Source organism: Phoca vitulina, unplaced genomic scaffold (genome assembly GCF_004348235.1).
Source record: "Phoca vitulina isolate PV1807 unplaced genomic scaffold, GSC_HSeal_1.0 scaffold13, whole genome shotgun sequence".
In the NCBI taxonomy this organism is placed as follows: Eukaryota; Metazoa; Chordata; class Mammalia; order Carnivora; family Phocidae; genus Phoca; species Phoca vitulina.
This window is the reverse complement of record NW_022589716.1, coordinates 39,497,497-39,521,787: the sequence shown is the minus strand read 5'-3', so window position 1 is coordinate 39,521,787 and position 24,291 is coordinate 39,497,497. Positions and strand designations below refer to the sequence as shown.

Below are 24,291 nucleotides of genomic sequence, written 5' to 3'. Positions count from 1 at the left end.
TGGAATGCTTCATTTTATTAAGGGTGAGGTAAAACCAACTTGAGAAACTATAAAGAGCAAAGCTGCACAGGCAATGTAGTATAGCCCAAAATGTTTTGATTATGTTCTCTTCCTTTCCATTAGGCCAGGGTAGCTTTCTACCTGCTACAACGGAAAACAGGAACTGCTATGAAGCCTGAAAATAGATACTCAAAACCCAAATCCTAGGGCATTTTAGTAGGCTTAGGATCTTGAAAGCATTTTAAGTAGTAACTGCCCGGCTCTTCAAAAAGAGCTCCAAAGCTCTGCTTCAGAACTTCAATTCCATTCACACCTTTTGCTAACAAAGGTGAAGAGCTTTAGACCAGTTTAAACTGCAAACTGCAATTTTATTAACACTGTTTTTCTCTCAAACCAAGTTCTTCATGCTGACATTCCCAGTGTTAGGAGGCACAAATACCATTAACCATCTTCATTCTTTGCATCACCAAGGAGTTCTTTCCCTATCTTGTTCTGAAGGATGAACAAAAGCTTGAGGTGTACGTTTCAGAAGATAAACTGCTGCATGAAGACCCCCTATGTTCACCCAGACAGTATGTACCTTCCGCCAAACATGTCCCATTCCAGATAATGCCTGTGTATACACAAAAAGGACAGAAGTAATTAGCAGACAATCTGTAGACCAACCAGCAGTGTAGTTGGTAGTAATAAACTATGGGGGAAGAGAAAACAAATCCTACTCAAACTAATTTCCCTAAGTTTAAGTAAAAGATCCTAACGTTGCCACAGGGTGAATTTTGGGGCTAATTTACAGCACCTTGGTAAAGCATTTCTTGTCCTGAGTAAGTAGTGCAGCTCGGCCTGTCCCTGGTCTACAGACACGGCTCATCTCCTGTAGGCAAGCTGGATAAAGGTTCCAGTTTCTCTTTTTGGAGCCCATCCTATAAAAGAAGGTCCAGTGAATCAAACACTTAGTAGATAAACATCTAGAACTATATGAAATGAGAAATTAAAAACTCATTACAATAAGAAAATGCTAAAACCTAAAAAAATAGTTGCCCTTTAGAAGCCAGGGCTTTGCCATTATATGCCAATAAAATGAGTAATCTGACTTATTAGTAAACGGCTTAGAAATATGAAACAGATGAGCAGGGCACCTGCATGGCTCAGTTGGTTAAGAAATATGAAACAGATGAACTGGCTACAAAACAGTTTTTTGACAACTATAATAGTTATATAAGTTGTCCTCTTAATGACTGTAATAAACAGATTACATAAACCAAACCAATGATGAGAAAACATTTATTCTGAGAATTAGAACCAAGTTTTCCTCAGCCTTTGTGAAGTATCCTGTAATTCAGCAATGGGCCAGGAAGTGGATTAACCTGTGATGGTCAGGACCAAAATGTAGTTAATTCATGAGTTCTCAGAAGAAACAAAATGGGTGAATCCATCATATAATTCTTAAGTGAAAAAGTGCTCTAAGTCTACTAAAAGGAATTGAAGATTCTGATAGAATGAGCTCTTAGAAGGTAAGTTTAACAAGTGAAGGTAAAACTCATTTTTTAAAAGCCAAGTCCCACCTTTTTCCAAATGGCATGTCTGTTACAATAATGTCCACAGAGCCAGTTCTCAATGGCAGATTGCAGATATCCCACTGAACAGCATCTATGGGCAAGCCCCAGGACACTTTGCTATGGGGACAAAGGAAATGTGCTTATTCTGAAGTATGAAATCTAAAAACATTTCTGAAGAGACTGCTATAAAATACAAAATGCTACTAAAATGACAATATCAGTGACATTAACAATAAGCAAAATTTTAAACCAAAATGTAGAAGAAATCCTAAGTTAATATGATAAAACTTTTCTAATGACAAAATCTGTAATCACAATTTAAAAAATGGTTAAGGTTGGTTTCAAAAGATGTCTGGTTTCATCTACAATTTAAGAAAATCGATTAAGGGGTAAACAAGATTGCAACACAAAGAACTACAAAAGATGACTGACAACAGTAATGAAGCAGTAAATTATATAACAGAATGTAAAACATCAATGAACACAGGAAAGAGATTATGAGGTGACACATCTAAAGTTTGGTAGATCTTTCAATAACAGGAAACCTAAAGAAACAGATACGTAAAATTAGTAAAACAGAGATACTTGTTTTAAAATTGAACATGTATCACACAATGAAAAAATAAGACAAAGAAAAAGAAGGTTGAAAAAACGTAACAAAAGAATATAAATGATACAAATCCTCCTCATTAAGGCAAAGCTGCTGATATAACAAAATACAACAGGCAATAAGGCACAGGCTAAGAATTAAAGGCAAATAAAAGATTGTGAGCAGAAATGAATGGTTATTCTATTGAGAGTTAATGAAGAATTTAAGAGAAAATGTGCAATAAAGGCAGTCACTCCATAACGGGGGAAAAAAGCGCAGATTCGAAAATAGCCATATCAATCACAATCACAGGTACCAATAACTGCAACAAAACAAGTGAACAAAAAATAGTAAAATCAAGACAGATTGATAGAAATAGTACAGGTAGAATAGACAAAAAAGGTACAGAGTGTCTGAAAAGCAAGATAAAATAGAAAATAGAAATAATTTGTTTGAAAATGTTTTATCAGGTTTCAAAAAAACTGGTGATGTACTAAGCCCCAAGAAAATTTCAATAAATACGCAACAAAATGTACCATAAAAATTAATCAATAAAATAAGTTAAAACCTTTCAACTACTTAGGTACAAAAACTGATCTAAACCCTTGCTATTCAAAGTTGGGCCACAGCCCCAGCAGCATCAATATCACCCATAAACTTGCTAGGAAACGCAAAACTCCCAAGTCCCATCTGAAACCTACTGAATCTAGTTACCAGGATCCCCAGGTGACTCATATGCACATTAAATTTTGAAAAGCACTGCCCTAAACAACTAGATCAGTGAGACAAGTACACAACCAACGATTTAAAAAAAAACCAAAATAGAGAAAATTTATCATTAAAAAAAAACCACACACAGCATGTAACTTAACAAATTTTAAAAACCTCAACAGGAAATAGGAATAAAGAAACAAGCAGTGAGCATAAAAACATAGAACAAACAGTATATGAAAGAACTAAACAAAGCACTGGTGATTCTCATCAATAAAGGGGAAAAAAATTAGCAAAGAAGAGAATAACCAACATACAGACCTAAAACAGTATGAGGCATTCCATGTATAACTAACAAATAGGAATATCTGCATCAAATAGATACATATTTTTTAAAACCACTGATTTCTATTTACAAATACAAACCTCACATTAAGGGTTATGGAGGCAGCTGTTTCTAGGTTTGGTGAGGCCAATTATGGGACAGAACCACTTCCCTGGGCTATGTATTCAGGATATGGAGCATCTGTACTTCAACAAATATGCTGACCACTACCTACTCCTGCCACTTTCTGAGAAAATAAAGGGCATCAGCAGAGGAGAACACAGAAACAATTTTATGAGGCCTCTGGTAAGAAATGGAAGACCAAGTGACATTTCAACCAATTCTTCCAAAGACAAATGAAACTGAAAGAACGGTGAAAGGCCGGCACAAGTGGCATCACTGAATGTAACCTGGAGTAGTGGGCCAGGGCTTAAGATACTGTAACAACAGATAGATTAAAAAAAACAAAATTTCCCAGACACCAATGGACTTCCAGTGCATAGACAGGATATGCTGAAGGACCTTAGAATATTTTGCTTGCAGGAGAGAGGATTTTGGAGGAGTGGGATAGGAGGAGGGGGACTCTGGGGAGCCCTTCAAATGTCTGATGTCAAGCATCGTGTGACACAGAGCTAAGATTTTTCTTTATGGATCCAATGGGTCTAAAACAAACAAATACATAGAAGGTACAGAGAGGAATTCAGTTCACTAAAAGACATGACTAGAACTCCAAGCCGTGCAAAGACGGAATTGAGAGCCTTCAGAGACAAAAGTCATTAGAGATGGTGACAGACTGAAAGGCCACTGGTCAGGATCTCCTATAGGTAATGTGAAAATGGCTTTCAGCTTTCTTCCAACTCTGACACTGCTTTAAAGTGCCAAATAATAGAGAAAGGCTGTAAACTGTAGAATTTCTACACAAATATGTAGTCATTTAGAAAAGACTATATAAAAATATTCAAAGTGTTTGAAAATTTGTAAAATTAAAATGAATCAACACATTATTTTTCCACTATGTAGCAAAAAAGATATACAAATAAGAAAAAGGAAGACAGAAATAAACAGAGTTGCATGGGGCGGGGAAATTACAGTAAAATATTTTTGTAAGTTATTTTCAATAAACGGTTTTAAAATTTAATGGTGTCTCACAGTATGTTCATTTTAGTTACAATGATGTCACCATGCACTGGGGGTATTAATTCATGAAGTCAATATGAAAAGTGATTATCTAAGTCTAAGAAATGCTACAAAATCTTTTAAATTTTTACCCTTCTTTAATTTGGCTCTTGGTCAATAAAGATGAGATGTTATTTGCTGCTCTATTCACAGCCAACGGATTATTATCACCAGCAATATGATAACAGTTAGACCATTCAGTAGCCCCCTAAAAGACAATAGTATGTATTAAAACCAAAGTATCAAACTACAAAAAACAAAAACAAAAAAACCCCCCAAAACCCAGAAATGATTAAAGGGAAAATCATTTCAATTGACTGTCAATAAACTAGACAATCCAATCCAATAATCCAATGGTTTTCTAAAGTGGTAGAATACTGCATGTTGTGAACTTTGCTATTCCCCTTGCTTGAAAAGCCCTCCTGTTCTTTCTCACTTGCTGAACTCCTATGCATCTTTCAAGACCTAGCTCAAATGTCACACTCTTTCACATCAACCCCAACTCTCTTAGCTGTCTCTCATTTGCCTCCCCAACCCAAAGCACTTTGTTACATACTCTGTCACTGCACTTGTTTTTAATTATTTCTATACCTGTCTGCCTTTCAAGAAATCTCCCTAAGGACAAGTCTCATATTTTATGCAATCCCTCAGGCAGCAGTGTTTGGCACATAGTAAGCATTACAGACCTGAAATACAACCATGGTTTGAAAAACTTAACCAAATTAAAGTGACCAACCTATACCCTTTTGTGATTACAGGATTTTATATAATCTGATATATTGGGGTATTTGAAAATTTCAAAATAAAATATAATATCCACTGCATAGGCCTTTGAATGATAACCACACGCCTGAAAAGATTCTGTAATGTTAAGTCAGAAACATGTCAACAGAACATAAATACCAATGTTACATATCATTTGTGGAATGGAGGTGACACCCTACCCTAGGCTGAACAATGTTCCATGTAGATTCACACGTTTCTGATATGAAAGCAGAGGAAGTTCTGCCCTCTGTTTAGGGATGAGGAACAAATAACTCTTCTTCCTTTGTAAACAGTAATACACCCATATCCATGAACACAAGGCTTCATCGCCTTTTCTTTTTCCCACACACTCGAGAGTGATGTAGAAGAGACCTACAGAATTTAATGAAAGCCTCTCAAGTGATTCTGATTCCCCAACACTCATTTTTTTGTCTCAATCTGTTTAGACTTTCGGCCTCTGAAAAAGATGGATTTTGTAGTACTTCCAAATTTTAAAAGGAGAACTCTAGATCACTATTTTATACTTGGGTGGACAATTCTGTATACATACTGTCAATCATTTCATAACTTCGTTCATTCTGATCATGTATCAGTATAGATTTTTCTATATTAACATTCTCATGTCTACTCTTACATGGAAATGCCTCAACCTTTTTCTATAACTTTTTGGAGGGTGGGCTCTTCTGGACTCTGTAGCTCTGTTGTATATTTCTTGATATGTAGTAACTTTCCCTTCTATTTCAGACATAGGTACATCAAGGTTTAATGCTAGAGAGGAACACTTTGCTTTGTTTCTGGAATTCTTGACAACAACTGAGTTTTCTCTGTGGGCAGCTCTTTAGTAACAGTAAATTTCTCTAGCTCACACTACCAGAAAACAGTAGTCATCTAGACTACCAAGATTTCCTTCTGGGATTTTAGCTCCCAAATGACACATGTCATTTTCTAATTGCAATTTGAATATTATTTTTCCCTTTGTGGGTTGCTTTGGATTTGTTCATCTGTCCAGTTTCTGCCCACTCATAGAATCTGTGTATCTCCTTGCAGTTTATTCCCACTGGCTTTAGATACTCTATGTAAGAAATTACTATGTCTCATAAATTTAAGCAATCTTTTCAAATAAATTTAAGCAATTTTAAAGAGGAGCACCCTCTTCCAAATTATTTGTAAAAGTTTAGATAATACTGATTCAAGGAGACTCTCCTGTTAAATGTTCTCTACTTAGAAAATGCCTTTCCATTTCCTGTTTTGCTTTAAGTAGTTTTTGAGTCCTCTTAGTATCACAGTAATTTTGAAAACTATTTAAGAGTGTTTGTGTGTGGGCGCCTGGGTGGCTCAGTTGGTTAGGCGACTGCCTTCGGCTCAGGTCATGATCCTGGAGTCCCTGGATCGAGTCCCGCATCGGGCTCCCTGCTCGGTAGGGAGTCTGCTTCTCCCTCTGACCCTCCCCCCTCTCATGTGTTCTCTCTCATTCTCTCTCTCTCAAATAAATAAATAAAATCTTAAAAAAAAAAAAAAAAAAAAAGAGTGTTTGTGTGTAACCATATTAGACTTCCTGAAAAATCTAAATAACATTATCATAGGTTTCTCCATTTTACAACTATATTTACTCCCTCCAAGAGCCTATGTGGATTAAGAAGCATAATCTCACTTTATAGAGATGGAACACCTTCCTCCAGTTTATGCTTGTGCCTTCGAGTCTACCAGCTTGTCTTTTATAAAAAAGGGACTCACCAGTTTGTAACTCTCAGCCTCCTCTGTAATCCACTGAGTAACCATCACTTATAATCTACCAGTCCTTAGCTAGTTGTAATAAGTGGTTATATCCTTCACACAAAAATCCCAGCTTTACTAGTGCAATTTCTTTTTTAATTTTTTTTTTAAACTAGTGCAATTCTTTTAAAACTCTTGGGGGTCCACTGACCCAACTCTGATGATTTCATTATGTGTAATTTGCCCATTAGGTCTAGAATATTCTAGATGTATCACTTGCTTATCCAAAAGATAAAGAAACATCATTACCTCTATTGGTATTGCTCCTGTTCCACACATCGGATCAACTATTATATCAGTAGGTTGAGGAGCACAGAGCCTATAGAAAAGAAAACAGCCTATATGAAAAGACTTCAATCAATAGCTGGGGCTTTCACACTGACTATTCCTGAAGCTATAAAAGATCAAGGACCTATTATGCTAGCATAAAGAAACACTAATCAATATTCATTTTAAAGATCAATTTGTAATTAAGAGATTGACTCTATATCCTAGAGCTTAAAAAAAAATTACGTATAACTAAAAGTACCCTCTGACTCATCCAAAATCACATTTCACTGACAGATGGAATTTAGCTTCCATATCTTTTATTTTTTTGGGGGGGGGGAGCGAAACCCGGGAGCTTCCAGATCTTTTAATATATACGTGTGTATCTATCTATCCAGCCATCTCTTTAGAAAACACAGTTTTATTTTGTATATAAACCTGTATTGTTCCATAAGAAAAAAAAAAATCTCAACTGTTTCAAATAAAACATGTATTGATAAGTATCGATAATAAGTTTATTGGCAATTAGACATTTAGTATTCCTTTCTTTATGAATTTAATTTTAAAGGTAAGAACCTTGCCAAAAATAACTGCTTTACTTTGAGCACTCTGTATTTGCCAAGCCATGGATTTAAGCTCTTTGCATTCATTATCTCATTTAATCTTTTTAACAACCCTTCAGTTTTTCTGTGGATTCCCCAAGATTTCTCAGTATCTTTCCTATAAATACCCCTTCCTATGCAATCATCAGTTTTTTTTTATCTTGAACTAGCTTACTCAGGTTTCTAATAGTTGCACCCAAAAGAAGTCTCCATGTTCCTGGATCCTACCATAATGCCTGGCAATACATTATAAATGTTTGTTAAATGAAGGAAGGAAGACTGGGAGCTGTTCCTTTATCAAATGGGCCCAGTATTCTATTACTGTCATTATATTGATAGGTTCTAATTGTGCTGAACTGTGACTCCATGGGTGAGCAGAGTGAAAGAGGAAGCAAAGACTGGAAGAGAAGGAACTATAATAATTAATAAACAATTAATCAATACCAGGATATACGAGACACTATGTAACAGGTATTAAGCATATATTTCTACATCTACTCCTCACTAACAATCCTTTAAGTTTCACATCAAACCCATTTGCAGTCTGGAGAACAGAAACCTAGAGAAGACAACCTGTCCTAGAGGTGGAAAGAAGCACCCAATAAAAGGGCAAAGGACAAACGAGAAAGCAAGCTAGGTCTTGCACTTGAAAAAGTGGAAAATCCTCGATGATTCCTGAGATGCTGTGAGTATAAATTTTAAAAATGTTAGTAAAAGGGCGCCTGGGTGGCTCAGTTGGTTAAGTGACTGCCTTCGGCTCAGGTCATGATCCTGGAGTCCCGGGATCGAGTCCCGCATCGGGCTCCCTGCTCGGTAGGGAGTCTGCTTCTCCCTCTGACCCTCTCATGCTCTATCTCATTCTCTCTCTCAAATAAATAAATAAAATCTTTAAAAAAAAAAAAAAAATGTTAGTAAAAGCTCCCTGTGTTAATTTACACATTATACACTTTTTTTGCCCCCGCCCCCTACCCCCACCCCATATCATACACATTTTAAAAATCTCTGCTTTCAGGGCGCCTGGCTGGCTCAGCTGGTAGAGCATGTGACTCTTGATTTCTGGGTTGTGAGTTAGAGCCCCACAATGGGCTTAGAGATTACTTAAAATAAATAAATAAAAATATAAAAACCTCTGCTTTCATCCGCTTCATGGCACAGAAATTAAACACAGCAAAATTTGCTGTATTTCCCAACATACAGTATATCCTTTGTAAACAGAAATGTTCAGAGGCAGATGAAAACTACTGTTCTCATTTTAAAATCAAGAAAACGGAGACGGTAGTTAAGTGATATTTTCAGGATTACAAGGAATCAACATTGGATACAAGAGAAAGAAACAGATCATGTGCTTTTCATCCTGTTGTTTATCCACTAAATTCCAACACAGTACTTCACACAATATTCAGGTGTTTTAAAGGGAAAACTCAAATCAAGGTGTCACTTTTTAAAAAGATTTATTTTTTAAAAGATTTTATATATTTATTTGAGAGAGAGAGAGAGGGAGAAGCAGACATCCTACTGAGTGGGGAGCCTGACGAAGGGCTTGATCCCCTGACCTGAGATCATGACCTGAGCTGAAGTCAGACACTTAACCAACTGAGCCACCCAGGTGCCCCATGATTTATTTATTTTAGAGACAGAAAAAGAGAGACAGAGAGAGAGCAGGAGGGGCAGAGAGAGAAAGAACGAGGGGTTGGGGGGGAGGGAAGGAGGGAGAGAGAGAGAATCCTCAAGCAGATTTTCCGCTGAGCACAAAGCTCAACATGGGGCTCGATCCCAGGACCCTGAGATCATGACCTGAGCTGAATCAAGAGTCAGACACTTAACCAACTGAGCCACCCAGGCGCCCCCCAAGGTGTCACTTTAATCTAGATAGCAAACCCATTCTCTTACCTAAGCATCCCATAGGCAAGAGTAGATCTAAGTGTTGTAGGTCCAAAATGTGTGATATTTCTTCGGTGGAGACTCTCTTCTGTCAATGCAATGCCCACAACAATTTCATTATCATGGATGTTCAAAAGAACCTGTAAAAGAAAAACAAAAGAGAATAAAATAGGGGCACTTGGCTGGTTCAGTGAGTAGAGCATGCAACTCTCAATCTCGGGGTTGTGAGTTTAAGCCCCACATTGGGTGTAGAGATTGCTTAAAAAGAAAATCTTAAAAAAAAAAAAAAAAAAAAAAGCTTTAGGATTGCTCACACTGCACTAAGATTTTTTATTAATTAATTTTTTTTACTTTATTATTGAGCTATACTTTGCATAAAGTGGACAAATCCCAAATATACAGTGCAGGGAATTTTTACCTATATACACTGTGTAACTGCCACCAAGATAAAGATATACAGTATTTCTAGCACATGCCAGAAGGCTCCCCTTGTCCTCTGACAGTCGGTACCCACCAAAAGTAATCATTAATCTGACTACCACCACCACAAATTAGTTTTCTTTTTTTGAACTTCATATAAATGAAATCATCTAGTATGTACTCTTAAATTTTAAAACCTGTTTTACTCTTTTCATTCACTGTAAGTTACTATAAGCAGATATCCCCTGAATTTTTACAATATCAACATATTTTGTAGGTTTATGGGTTATACATATTTTTTAAAATTTTAACTTTTTGAGAAATTTGAGAGAGAGAGAATGAGGGAGAGAGAGAGAGCACGAGAGGGGGGAGGGGCAGAGGACAAAGCCGACCCCCCCCCCCCCCCCCCCCCCCCACCAGGAAGCCTGATGCGGGATTCCATCTGGGACTCCAGGATCATGACCTGGGCCGAAGGCAGTCGCTTAACCAATTGAGCCACCCAGGTGCCCCAGGAGGCTGGGGTTTATTTTAAATATGTACTCCACTTTTTTTAAGTAGTAAAAGTCTACAACCAAGACACAAAAAAACCAAAATAACTGCTTTAACTCTGTTTGAATTTTATAATCTGAAAGTCCACATAATGTAAAAAGTACTAGATTAAAAAACTCAAGGCTTTTTTTTTTTTTTAAGATTTTATTTATTTGCCAGAGAGAGAGAGCATAAGCAGAGGGAGTGGCAGGCAGAGGCAGATGGAGAAGCAGACTCCCCACTGAGCAGGGAGCCCGATGTGGGGCTCGATCCCAGGACCCTGAGATCATGACCTGAGCCGAAGGCAGCCACTTAACCGACTGAGCCACCCAAGCGCCCCAAAAAACTCAAGTCTTAATAGCTCCCATCTACCGAGCACTTAGTATACAGCAGGTATCAAACCAAATACCAAAATGTATTATCTCATTTAACTTTCAGGACACACTTAAAAGTATATGCTACTGATGGCTCCACTTGAAAACAGAGGCTCAGAGACAGTATCTTGTCCAAAGTTATGCAGTTGTAGAGTCAAAATCTGAATCTAGATTTGTCTCGTAGCACATGCTCCTGTTAACCACATCCTATTAGCTCTGTGGCCACAATGTAGCCGTCCATAAAGTTGGTTAGTCTAAAAATGCTACCTATCTGTGACAGCCTTCTTGAATCATCATAATCAGAGCCTGTACGTACCTCCACATCAAAGTTGGTCATGTCAGCCTTCCACTTAAAGTAATCTTGAACAGCACCCCCAAAATCTCTTGCAGCCTCATTTGAGGAAAAGCAATGTTTCTCTCCTGCCCGGTTGCATGTGACTCTAAACTTCAGCACTTCAGGATGAGTTTTTTCTTTTGAACTTTCATCCTTCTCGTCTTTGCAAGATGCCAAATCATCACCTACTAATGTTGATATCTCTTCTCTGATGGCTGGATTTTCATAATAGTCTAAGATATGGGAATCTAAGGTATTGTTAGTGAATCCTTTTTTATCATCTTTCTCATCTGTCTTGTCTCCTTGTCCATTATTAATCTTCTCTTTACCTGAACTCTGATTCATCTTTTTGCGCTTTGTTTTTTTTTTCTTGAAACTGGTGTTAATTTTCCATACTTTTAAAGGGTCTGACCATGGAAGCTTCCCAGCCAGTTCTTCAAAATCCTTTAGAACTTCTTCCTATAAAGGACAGAGAATGAAATCCATGCATCTCTCACCACTTTCATTGAACAAATCCCTACACTTTGCCTATAGACTACATTAATCATTACACTGGGGGTGGTAGGAGTGCAAAACAGAAGAGGAAATAAGATAATGTCTACGATTAAAGAAATTAAAATTTCATTGAAAATTAAGATAAATACAAATTAAGCAACTTAAAAATAATACTAGACTGGTAGACCAGAAGTTGGGCTTTAAGATTAAAATGTAAGCAATCAGAAACTATTAAAAATGGTTGCCTCTAGGGAGGGTAAGTGGGTGGATGAAAAACGGGAGGGAGGGCAATTTACCTCTCACTGACTGACTTCCTTCTGAATTTTGTGCTATGTATATATACTACTTCTAAAAGCAATTTTTTAAAAAGTATTATTATTTATTTACTTATTTTTAAAGTAATCTCTATATCCAACGTGGGGCTCAAACTCACGACCCCAAGATCAAGAGTTGCACACTCCACTGACTGAGCCAGCCAGGTGCCCTTAAAAATTAGTATTTTTTAAAAGGAAAAAGAAACCAGAAGCAGTGAAAAATGTTATCTCTCCAATTTCTAATAGCACCCAGAATCTTTTTAAAATGAAGCTTCCAAGAATGAAGCAAACTGAATTGAGTCAACTTCTGAAGAAGATAAAATTTGAAGAAGTTACTGGGGGCTGCTATTTTATATTACGACTGCTTTTTAAAATTTTGTTCATGGATCTGATAAAATCTAGATCTCTAATATTTTTAAGTCCAAGCCCCTTGAACACTGCAGCTCTTTACAGTTTTTGCTTATACACAATTCATTCTTTGCAGCTAATTAAGCTGAAGAAGCCTGGGAATAAAGTTTGAAACAAGGTTAATAAAATTCTTTGCCTAGGATACTGTTTTATTTTTTATTTCATTGACACTGATTTGTAGACAGAAAGCAAAGTTGCTTATAGAAAGCTAAATCATGGCATGTAATATGGCTGGTAATTGATGAAATTTGATTAAAGATTTTTAAATGGCTGTATAATAAAAAAAAAAAAAAAAGTAAATCTGATCGGGTGCCTGGGTGGCTCAGTCGGTTGAGCGCCTGCCTTCAGCTCAGGTCATGATCCCAGAGTCCCAGGGTCAAGTCCCGCATCAGGCTCCCTGCTCAGCCAGGAGTCTGCTTCTCCCTCTGACCCACCCTCCTCTCATGCTCTCTCTCTCTCAAATAAATAAAATCTTAAAAAAAAAAAGTAAATCTGATCATGCCCCTCCCTTGCTTAAAGCCCCTCAGTAGCTTCCCACTGCACATATAATATCTAAATTCCTCGAAGAGCCCAACATAATCTGACCTCTGCCTATTTCTCTTACATCACTTCAGAACTGTTCTCTCCCCCACTCCCTTTTTACCTCTACTTTGAAGATACTTGCTTCATGTGGTCTCTGCACTGCTGGCTCCCTTCTCATTATTAATAGTAATTTAAAAGGCATATCCTCTGAGAGACCTGCTCTTCATAAAGCTGTCCTTTCAAGTCATTCTCTTCCCATTTTATTTTACAGAGCTCAGCATTATCTGAAAGTTACTAGGTTTATGTTTTGTTCACCATCAAGGCTTCTCCCAGAAATCGGGTGGAAAGGACCTGACCTGTCTTGACCACTGCTGTAAGCCACATGTCTAGAACAGGGCATGGCATACAAATAGTGCTCAATAAATGGCTACTGGATAATGTGATTAATGTTAAAATGGGTGGTGCAGGGCCGTGCTGCCCAATTCAGCAGCCATTAGCCACATGTAGCTATTGAAAGTAAAATGAGGGGCACCTGGGTGGCTCAGTTGTTAAGCGGTCCGCCTTCAGCCCAGGTTGTGATCCTGGGGGCCTGGGTTTGAGCCCTGGGTGGGGTTCCCGGCTCAGCAGGAAGCCTGCTTCTCCCTCTGTCCCTCCCCTGTTCGTGTACTCTCTCTCACCGTCTCTCTCTTTCGAATAAATAAATCTTTAAAAATAAAAGAATACAAGAAAGAAAGTAAAATAATTTAAAATGAAAAGCTCAGGAGCACCTGGCTGGTTCAGTTGGTAGGACATGTGACTTTTTTTTTTAAATGTTTTATTTATTTACATGTGACTCTTGATCTCAGGGTCATTAAGTTCAAGCTGCACACTGAGCGTAGAGCTTATTTAAAAATATATATATATTAAAAAAACAACAACAACAAACCTCAGTTTCTCAATCACATGAGCCACATTTCACACGCTAATGGCTAGTGGTTACTGTGTTGGACAGTGTAGACCCAAAACATTCCAGTGAGAAGGTTCTACTGCAGAGTGCTGGTATAGACAGTGTATGCTACTGACGATCAAATTAGAAAGAGATCAGTGTTCACTGATGGAACTGAGACTTGAAATGGGGAGGAGGGAGGGTTTTGATACTAATTGAAACCTGATGAATAATGGTAAATTTCGGTTCGGCAAATTCAATTCTATTTACAAATTATTTTATAATTTTATAAAGGGCAACTATAGGACTTGGAGGTTTAATGTGATGGTGAACACCGGCACAGCCCCTTTCTTTCTCCAGACACCATTCTAAACACCACCAACAACGGAAGGGGCGCCTGGGTGGCTCAGTTGGTTAAACACCACCAACAACGGAAATAACGACTTTATCTTAATAGAATCTACATACCTGTAACCTTGAACCATAACATAACAATTCTAACATAAGAATTCCCAAGTGTAGTGAAGGTCAAACAGAGGTGCAGGAAGACACCAGAGGAAGAATGCCTATAGATTCAGACAAAGGTTAGAGCAGTCTGCGAAGTTGTAGCAAATAAACTGTTCTTTGGAATAGCAGAGAAGTATGTATACTGACAGAAGGAGCTTCCCTGGACTTCATTTATACCAAGAACAAGCAAGGGAGAGAAATGGAGGCTAAACAAGGAATCTTAGAGACATGCTCTATTTGCTATGTTGATGAGGTAGAGCTTGGAAAGAGATGTTTTACAGTGTAAATAACCCTGAAGCTGCTGATCTCTTCAGGCTAGAGAGAAGTACTGGTTAAAAGAACTTAGGCAATAGTATGGAAATTATACCTCAATAAAGCTCTTAAAAAAAAAAAAAAGGAAGAGAGACCTCATTCACCTACAACCATTTGTCAGAAGGAACTTAACAGCAAGCAGGGGAATTTCTTGATGGCCTGGAACAGTTCCTGGTTCCTCCCACAGGAGCCTATCAGCAGCAGGTCCAGGAGGAACTTCCTCATTCACAGATGAGCAATCATCAAAAGTTATCAGCACGAGATTTATATGAACATAAGAAAAGGACAAAGGAGGAAAGGAACAGAAAAACAAAGAGCAGACAGAAAACAGTGACCAGAAAGACAGTGCCACAGTGAAAACAGTGATCAAGCATATTATGATAGAAAAAAAATGGAATGAGGAAATACCTTGGTTAAATAAGAGCTCCAAGCAGAGATATAAAAGCAGAAAGATGAGGTGAGCCACCATAAAAAGATTAAACAGGAGCTTGTAGAGTTCAAAGAATCAAGTGGAATGAAAAAATAAAACCATTGCAAAATGGAGACCATATTGAAAGCACTACATACAAAAGACACTGCTGAAAACACAGTAAGGGATGTGGAGAAAGGTAAAGCAAATACAACGCAAGTGGGCAAAAGTAAAAAAAAAGATTAAAGAAAATCTTAAAACATGAAAGAAAGTCAAGAGATCCTACATATGTATAACTGGTTTATCTGTGAAGAAAGGATTTGAGATAATGAAAGAAAAAATTTAGGGGCAACTGGCTTAGTTGGTAGAGCATGTGACTCTTGATCTCAAGGTTGTGAGTTTGAGCCCCACACTGGGTGTAAAGTTTACTTAATAAAAAAATAATAATAATTCAAGAAAAATTTCAAGAAATGTATGTGGATATGAACTTCTTTACAGACTGTCATGTCTTGACAAGGCATTACTGACAATGAGACACATCCTGGTGAACTTGTAAGACTTCAGAGATTACAAATAAAATCTGGGCATGAAGCAAAAATATCAATAAAGCAACAAATAAAGGAGAAAAAAACAAGATGGCTTCAGAATTTTCCATGGCAACATTTAATGCTAGAAGAAAAACAATACTGCCTACAATATTTTTCAGGAAGAAAACCGTGACTCCAAATTTTATACCTAAACTCTTCATCAAATGTAAAGGTGAAAAACAATCATTTCTGAACTCATGCCATTCAAGAGATAAAAAGAAAACAGGGATTATGATTACGAGCAGAATCTGTCATTTGTAAATATCACAAATTGGAATGTAGTTAAAGGAGGAAGGAAAGAGATGCTGACATCTTCCTCTGTGAAGAGATAAAAGGACAGACGTTAAAGCTGATTAGTAAATGTATTTAAAAGCACTGGGGTTGGGGTCCTCAGTGGCTCATTTGGTTAAGCTTCCAACTCTTGATCTCAGCTCAGGTCTTGATCTCAGGGTCATGAGTTCAAGCTCCACTTTGGGCTCCATGTTGGGTGTGGAGCCTACTTAAAAAAAAAAAAATTAATAGTAAATAAAAGCACGGGGGTCAACACTAAGAAAATAATAAAATTGGAGGGTGAAAAAGGAGGAGGGGAGATGTGGAAAATATGCTAACTTCATCACTGCTCTTAGCAGGGATTCAAAAACTACTACATAAAATAGTAGTTTAAAAGTTATAGTTATGGGGAGCCTGGGTGGCTCAGTTGTTAAGCGTCTGCCTTCGGCTCAGGTCATGATCCCAGGGTCCTGGGATCGAGCCCCGCATCGGGCTCCCTGCTCTGCGGGAGGCCTGCTTCTCCCTCTCCCATTCTCCCTGCTTGTGTTCCCTCTCTCGCCGTGTCTTCTGTCAAATAAATAAATAAAATCTTAAAAAAAAAAAAAAAAGTTGTAGTTATAATAGAAGAAACCTTACAGCCGGGGTTTCAGCACCAAACTAAACAACACAAAACAAAAACAAAACTTTCCAAACTAGTATAAAACAATGTGGAAAAATGCGAAGAAAACACATAAAGAAACTTTAAATAAGAAAAAGCTGAATGTGTGTAACATAAATGTGACAGACCAAGACCAAACATTTCTGACCTAGCAATAAGTACTGGTAAGATAAACTATTTTATTAAACAGAAAAATGACCCACAGATTGAATATGTAGATGGATATATACAGGATATTTGCTGAACCACTGTAGTAACAAGAGTATGAAAACCCTAATGTCCTAAATGGGAATGACTGAATTATGATGTAGTGAAATCCAACATGATATTGGCATGATCTTCAAGATACAGGAGAAAAGGCACAGCACAGAACAGTATGTGTGGCATGCTTTCATTTGTGTAAGTACATAAAATGCAAATATTTATAAAATATCTCTAGAGGGATATCCAATAAATTGGCAGAAGTTGTTGCCTCAAGGGAGGGAACTGCATGGTTTGGAGATGGAGGAACAAACACTTTTCACTGCATATCCTTTGGGTCTTTACAATTTTGCTCTAAGTACATGTATTACCTAGTTTAAAAAAAAAACCCATATAAAGCACAAATAATATCCCCTTTTTTTAAAACAGGTTAATCAATTCATGATATCTGAATACTTAAAAAGGACTTATTAGAATACTAATTAATATGCTTCTCATAAGATATGGGACAGTATAATGCCACAAACAAACTGATGGTTAACAGAAAGCAAGAAGCAAATATTTAAAAACAAGGGTATGGGGCTATGTTGCAATATAAGTCCATAAAGGGAAAGGCTTAACAATTTTTCATGGTCACATACACGTCCTTGTACAGATCTGAAAATCTACCTTAATCCTTGCTGCTCTTCTTTTGGGACATCCACCAGCAAACTCTTTTGCAGTTACTTACAAAGCAATTCTGAAAAGCTGGCTCATGTAGAACCACTACATAGTATCAAATCCACCTCCAAGTAGAGCTCAAAACCATCCAAAATAATTCAAACTCTAAGATGCCAAAAACATAGGAATTTAAGAAAATATTAATAAAGGCCAGAATTTAAGATGGAACTTTATAGGGTTTTTAAAATTTTTTTTTTTATAGTTTTTAAAAATGCCTGTTAGCATTTACTCATGTACAGAATTGGCTGTTAAAATTTCCAAATACTAAGCAGCAAAAATTTTCAGTAGCCTGCCTGTTATGTTCTAGTTTTATTGATATGATTCAGTTGACAATAATTATCAGAAGTCTGCAGGGTTATAATACTAGTGCTGAAAGTTAAATTTTTAGTTAATAAAATTTTAATCTATTTTCAGCCTGAATTCTTTTAGGTCTGGTTTTATTTTCTCTAGACTATGGGTTCATATCACTTTGATCAGTTACTGAATAATGCTTTGGAAATCAACCTGTTGCCAATAAATAAAAACTAGAGAATTAGGCAGTATATCACAGATTTTAAAAACGCTCTGTTTCTAATATAGGCAATAAAACTGAAAGAAAAAAGTTTTCAAGCATCTGACTCTGGAAACCTGACCAAAAAACAATGTGGAAAAATACTAAGGCCTTACTGCAATCCATTTTTCAAACTTCCAACTTAGGCAGCATATCAATATTTAGGAATCAGATGCTAAGTACAAATTGGAAACAAAACTTGTCTTAACAAATGAAGGAGTATTTAGATATTGTTTTGACTTTATTTCAAAAAATAAAGTTAGAGAAGAAAGGGCAAAAGGAGAACTGTGAGAGAAAGTGTTATTTGTAGATGATTCAGTCACTTTGATTCACAGTCTGGAAGCAATTCTATATATAAGCAAAGCTAATCTAAACTATATACTTTTTTGGGGCGCCTGGGTGGCTCAGTCGTTAAGTGTCTGCCTTCGGCTCAGGTCATGATCCCAGAGTCCTGGGATCGAGCCCTGCATCAGGCTCCCTGCTCAGCGGGAAGCCTGCTTCTCCCTCTCCCAGTCCCCCCGCTTGTGTTCCTTCTCTCGTTTTGTCTCTCTCTGTCCAATAAATAAATAAAATCTAAAAAAAAATAAAAATAAAAAATATATACTTTTTTGTAAGAAAGTCAAACAATTTATTTTGTTTCTTATACACTTCAAGATTTTTCTATATTAATGACTTTTTTGTTATTCTTTCATCTTTTACAAAAGAGATGTAACTGACATACAATATTATTTTAGTTTCCATGTGTACAACATGATTCAATATTTGTATATATTGTGAAATGATCACAATGTCTAGTTAACATGTCACTCTACATAGTTCTAAAAATTTTTTGTGTGATAAAAACTTTTAAGATCTCCTCTATTAGCAACTTGCAAACATGCAGTACAGTATCAGTTATAGTCATCATGCTATAAATTACATCCCCAGGACTTATTTTATAATTTTAAGTTTGTACCTGTTGACCCTCTCTCACCTGTTTTGCCCACTACCCACAATATTCACTTTTTTAAAAACAACTCTTGGCTGGGGTGCCTGGGTGGCTCAGTCAGTTAAGTGTCCAACTCTTGATTTCAGCTCAGGTCATGATCTCAGGATTGTGGGATCAGGCCCCACATTGGGCTCCGTGCTCAGTGGGGAGCTGGCTTGAGATTCTCCCTCTCCCTCTGCCCCTACTCCCCTACACACTCTCTCTCCTCTCAAATAAATAAATCTTTAAAAATAAATAAATAAAGGGACGCCTGGGTGGCTCAGTCGGTTAAGCGTCTGCCTTCAGCTCAGGTCATGATCTCAGGGTCTTGGGATCGAGTCCCGCATCGGGCTCCCTGCTCACCAGGGAATCTGCTTCTCCCTCTCCCTGTCTCTTCCCCCTGCTCATGCTCTCTCTCTCAAATAAATAAATAAAATCTTTAAAAATAAATAAATAAATAAATAAATAAAAACAACTTTTGGAATGGGCTGTCAACAAATTTCTGATTTTTATTGTAAAAGCCTCCCAGTATTCTATATTACAAAAGGAGCAGTAATGCTAAACGATAGAATGCAAAATGTGGGAATAATCTCTTTGGGGAAGATGGCTGAAAGTCAGCTACCATGTTTGGGAAAACTCACCTTTGTTTCTTTGAACTGGTAATCTTTAAACTGCTTAACAACCACAAATAAGTTATCAACTGATCTCAGACAATGAACCTGGAGAAGAGAAAAAAAGTGTTAGAAACAAAGTTCTAAGAAAGCTTTTGAATCACATGAACTATCAACATTTAAATATAAAAATTAGGTATAAACATTTTAAAGAAGCTAATACCTGTAATTTGTACTTTAAATTTTCCCCATATCCCCAGTCTCCCATGTTTTTGGTTACCCATTAGCTTCTATTTCCCTACAGAAATGTAAGAACGAAGATGGAAAGATAGCTTGAAGTGCTACTGGGGAAACACAGGTTTAGGGGAGAAAGGAAGATAAAGAAAGTCAAGTGGGGCTTTATCATATTTCCCTCTTGGCTCCCTAGGGTACACTGTAGAGTGTAGTGGTTAAGAGCACAGGGTTTGAGGCCCAGCTGTTATTACTAGCTGAGCGACTCTGCAGAAATTACTTATTCCTAAGCCTAATGATTAATGAGGATAATAAAAGCACCTATCTTCACAAAGCTGCTGAGGTTATTAACTAAGATACTGGGTAGAAAATATCTGCTTGCCAATACATCCCCCAAATACTTACTGGGTGTCTACTATATGCCAGACACTAAGAACACAAAAAACCCCAGACAATTCCTGCTCTCACGATGCTTATATGGTAATGAATATTGGTTAGCTTTTATTCAAGTGGGATGGCAGTTTGCTGACTTCTCCCTTCAGTGATTCCTAATTACTTTTGAGCAAGAATTTCTTTGACACAGATTAAAAGAAAAATCTCTCCTTATTTGCTTCACCACCAAAGTCTAAACTTCAGCTAGATGTTGAAGTAAAGAAATTCAAAGACATTTGGCAGATAGTCAGAATTTCTTCAAAAGTCACACAGGATTCTTTCTAGTGAAACTCATCCTCAGGAAATATTAGGATCACTTCTAAAAACATAGGAAACCTACTAGTCAAACCTACAAATCAGTACCGGATGGAAAATGAGTAATACTTTAAAATCACCAGATGTGGGGCAGAGCAAAGAAAAGCAAAAAGGATTCAAGAGGGGTCTGTAAGCCAGAAAATAATCATAAAATGACCTTTTTAGAAAACTATTTTAAATATTGCTTCATTCAAACCTGAGCCAGACTTTCCACTGAAATGTCAAAATATATCTTGCCCCGGTCTTTGCTGATTTTGCATGATGACCCCAATTTCTCTCTCACTTCATCTGCAGCTGTTTGCTCAAAACCAGTAGGTACAGTGGCTCCAACAGTGACTTGGAGGTGCTCAGACTCACTTCTGGGATCACTTCCTGTCACTTGTATAGACCTCCAGTTCTCATGAAGGTTCACATCCAAGAGTTGGTTAGTGGCTTCTTGAACATCAGACATGTTGGCAGTGCTTCCAAGATTCCTAATACAGTCCCTTTAAAAGCAGTACAAAAAAGAAAAAGAGATAATGCCTAAACATATCAACTCATATTTCAACTATAATTAAAAACACCTGCTTTGGAGGGTTAGCAGAATAACAAGGCAACACAACTGATACTGCCGTATGAGGTCAACACACCTGAATCAATATTCACCAAAGATAAAAGGATTGAAGAACATGGACACAGAGAACAGGATGTAAACTGTGCTATTATTTAAAAAGCAATATAGATGCTACGGAAGAAAAGGAGACAGAGAAATAGTATTTCCACAGCACGAAATGTCTGGTTTGGGACCATCTGTGTTGATAATAGCCACCACATACTGTTAACAATTCCCCAACAGTGGCTGCTAGAACACATTCAAATACATTTCTACATCTAGTCCTTTTTCAGCCAGTAGTTAAGAACATAGGGCTTTGGAATTGCAGATATGGGTCTGAATTCTTGCCCTCACCATTCACAAGGTGAATGGCCTAAAACAAGTTTATTCTCCTATTCCTAAATTTCCTCATCTGCAAAAACGGGAATTAATACCTCTCTTCTAGAGTTGTTGGGAGACTTAAGTGAGAAGAACATACTGCCAGGCCCACGATTAAAACCTTCTAAGAGGATATCTATCTTCTTCCTGTGAAGTGGATAGTGAGTCGTGCATTTAAAAAAGATTAACTGAACATCTACGATATAATGACTGCCAATGTTTGAATGTCTACTACAGGCCAGGCTCTGGGATCCATGGACTGGCAACGGTACCTGTGAAACGTCCTGTCTGTAAGCGGTGGGGCGGGGCGGAATTTAGAGAGGTGGGTAGTGGGGATCAATAGCGCTCACTAGATGTCCCAAAGGTTTTGTGACCCAAAACAACACAAGTAGGCACAGAGTACCTACAGAGTACCTGTTCTTGCTCTGTGCCCGGGCAGGCGACAGTGTATAACACTAATAAAAGTCAGTTCCAGCCCCAAAGGAGCTCATAATCCCTGAGAATACGACTTCCATCTTCTAAATAAAGCAGCTGAAGCCCACGAAAGGACAGACATATCCCGCCCAGGGTCAGAGAGAGCCGATCACTGGCGCAGGCTAGAATGAAACCCACGTCTCCCGACTCACACCCGCAGGGCCCCAGTGACAAGAATCCCGGGGTGCGGGTGAAGGCCTAGAAGAAGCAACAAAAAATGCTCCGCAACAGGATGGGGTTGAAGTCCAGTTCGGTGTTGGCTCGGGTCGCAAGACAAAGGTCGTCCCTCCCTCCCGAGGGTCAGATGCGCCACACCCGGCCGCTCCCACCCACCGCCCGGTTACCGGCCGCCAGCGCAGACCCTTCTTGCTCCGCCAGACCAACGCGCTCAGCTCACGCCGCCGGAAGCCGCCTCGACTCCACCGGAAACGGAAGTCAGGCTGCGCGATCCCAGATGCGCAGAGCTGGGGAAGTGCGACCGCGAAAGGTCGTGGAGAGAAGAACGTGCGCGTAAAGGTCTGTGCGCGGTGGCGCCGCATGTGGGGTAGCAGGCTGTTGCCGTTGGGGCCAGGATCCTCTACAGGCTGAATCTGGAGAGCCCCGGAGCCTGTGGCCTGTCATCATAGTAGCTAACTTTTATAGCGTGCTTCGCCATGCAAGCACTGAGTAAGCTTCACACGCGTCATTTCATTTGTTCCAACAGCTCTTTGAAGTGACACGGACTATCCCAGTTTTAAAGTCGGAAAAAGTGAGTCTCAAAGAGGTTCCATATCTTGCTCAAAATGTCAGGCGCAGCGTTTTAGAAGCAGAACTGGGTTTTGAATCTGGATGGTGTGACTCCTGAATGCTTCCTCATCACGTCTGACCCAGTGTTGTTGAAACTAGTCCCTGAGTTATATATTGCCTTCACTACTTTTGTCCAATTGCACTCTTGATTATTATTTTTTCTTTAAATATATATATATTTTTAAATATTTATTTATTAGGGACGGGGGAGGGGCAGACGGAGAGGGAGAGAGAATCTCAAGCCGACTGCAACCTCTGTCTTTGGAGGGGCTCGATCTCACACCCTGAGATCATGACGTGAGCCAAAATCAAGAGTGCTGCTTAAGCAGTGAGCCACCCAGGTGTCCCTAAATATGTTTTTAACTTATTTTAGAAGGAAACTTGTGCAACTCAACAACAAAAATAACCCAATTTTAAAATGGGCTATGGTTTGACTATTTCTCCAAATAAAATACACTTATGGCCAATAGTCACATGAAAAGATGCTCAACATCATTAGGAAAATGCAAATTAAAACCAAAATGAGGGGAAAAAAAAAAAAGAGGGGCATGTGGATGGCTCAGTTGGTTAAGCGTCTGCCTTAGCCTTGTGTCATGATCTGGGTGTCCTGGGATGGAGTCCCAGGGTGGGCTACCTACTAAGCAGGGAACCTGTTCCTCCCACTTGTGCTCTCTCTTGCTCTCAAATAAATAAATAAAATCTTAAAAAAAAAAATGAAATACCTATTTTGGTGGGTAAATTTTTTTAAAAATAGTTACAAGTTCCACTAGGTATATAGAGAAATGGAACACTTACATGTTGCTGGTGGGAATGCAAAATGATACAGCCACTTTGGAAAACAGTTTGGCCTTTCCTCAAAAAGTTAAACAGAATTACCACTTGACCCAGCAATTCTACTCCTAGGTATATACCCAAGAGAACTGAAAAACAGATGTTCAAACAAAAACTTGGACATGATGTGCCTAAAGCATTATTTGTAATAGCCCCAAAGTGGAAACAACTCAAATATTCATCAGCTGACAAACAAATTAAAAAAGGTGATTTATATATCCATATAGTGGAATATTAATTCAGTCACAAAAAGGAAGGAAGTACTGTCCTGATTCATGGTACAAAATGGATAAACCTTATCTGTGTTGGTGGTATAGTGGTGAGCATAGCTGCCTTCCAAAATGGATAAGCCTTGAAAATATTATGCTAAGTGTGAAAAAAACAGTGCCAAAAGACCACATATATGATTCCCTTAGTATGAAATTACAGCATAAGTAAATATAAAGAGACAGAAAGATTAGTGGTTGTTTAGGGCTAGAAAGAGTGAGGACATTG

At 38.1% G+C, this 24,291-nt stretch overlaps 1 protein-coding gene across 4 annotated transcripts; it reads right to left on the bottom strand.

The window, feature by feature from the left end:
- Positions 1-23,061, bottom strand: THUMPD3 (THUMP domain containing 3). Of its 4 annotated transcripts, none has more exons than XM_032411852.1 (10): positions 22,524-23,061; positions 20,932-21,220; positions 19,788-19,865; positions 11,284-11,760; positions 9,655-9,785; positions 7,145-7,214; positions 4,450-4,565; positions 1,563-1,673; positions 797-920; positions 1-613 (listed from the first exon to the last, which is right to left on the bottom strand). In XM_032411852.1, exons 2-10 carry the CDS (start codon positions 21,184-21,186, stop codon positions 464-466), a joined length of 1,512 nt encoding a protein of 503 aa, XP_032267743.1. In that variant the 5' UTR covers positions 21,187-21,220; positions 22,524-23,061; the 3' UTR covers positions 1-463. The 4 variants fall into 4 exon arrangements, with proteins under 4 accessions (XP_032267743.1, XP_032267744.1, XP_032267745.1 ...); XM_032411853.1 differs by having other exon boundaries at positions 22,541-23,061; XM_032411854.1 differs by lacking the exon at positions 22,524-23,061 and adding an exon at positions 22,120-22,513.
- Between the last annotated feature and the right edge of the window lie 1,230 nt (positions 23,062-24,291).

What these genes read in the sequence shown, in the direction of transcription:
- THUMPD3 (XM_032411852.1), bottom strand. Translation starts at nt 21,186, where the DNA reads ATGTCTGATGTTCAAGAAGCCACTAACCAACTCTTGGATGTGAACCTT. An exon ending in CAGGAGCAATACCAATAGAG is followed by an intron (nt 4,566 to 7,144) that starts GTAATGATGTTT and finishes ATTGTCTTTTAG; the next exon opens with GGGGCTACTGAATGGTCTAA. An exon ending in ACAAGAAATGCTTTACCAAG is followed by an intron (nt 614 to 796) that starts GTGCTGTAAATT and finishes GTGTATACACAG; the next exon opens with GCATTATCTGGAATGGGACA.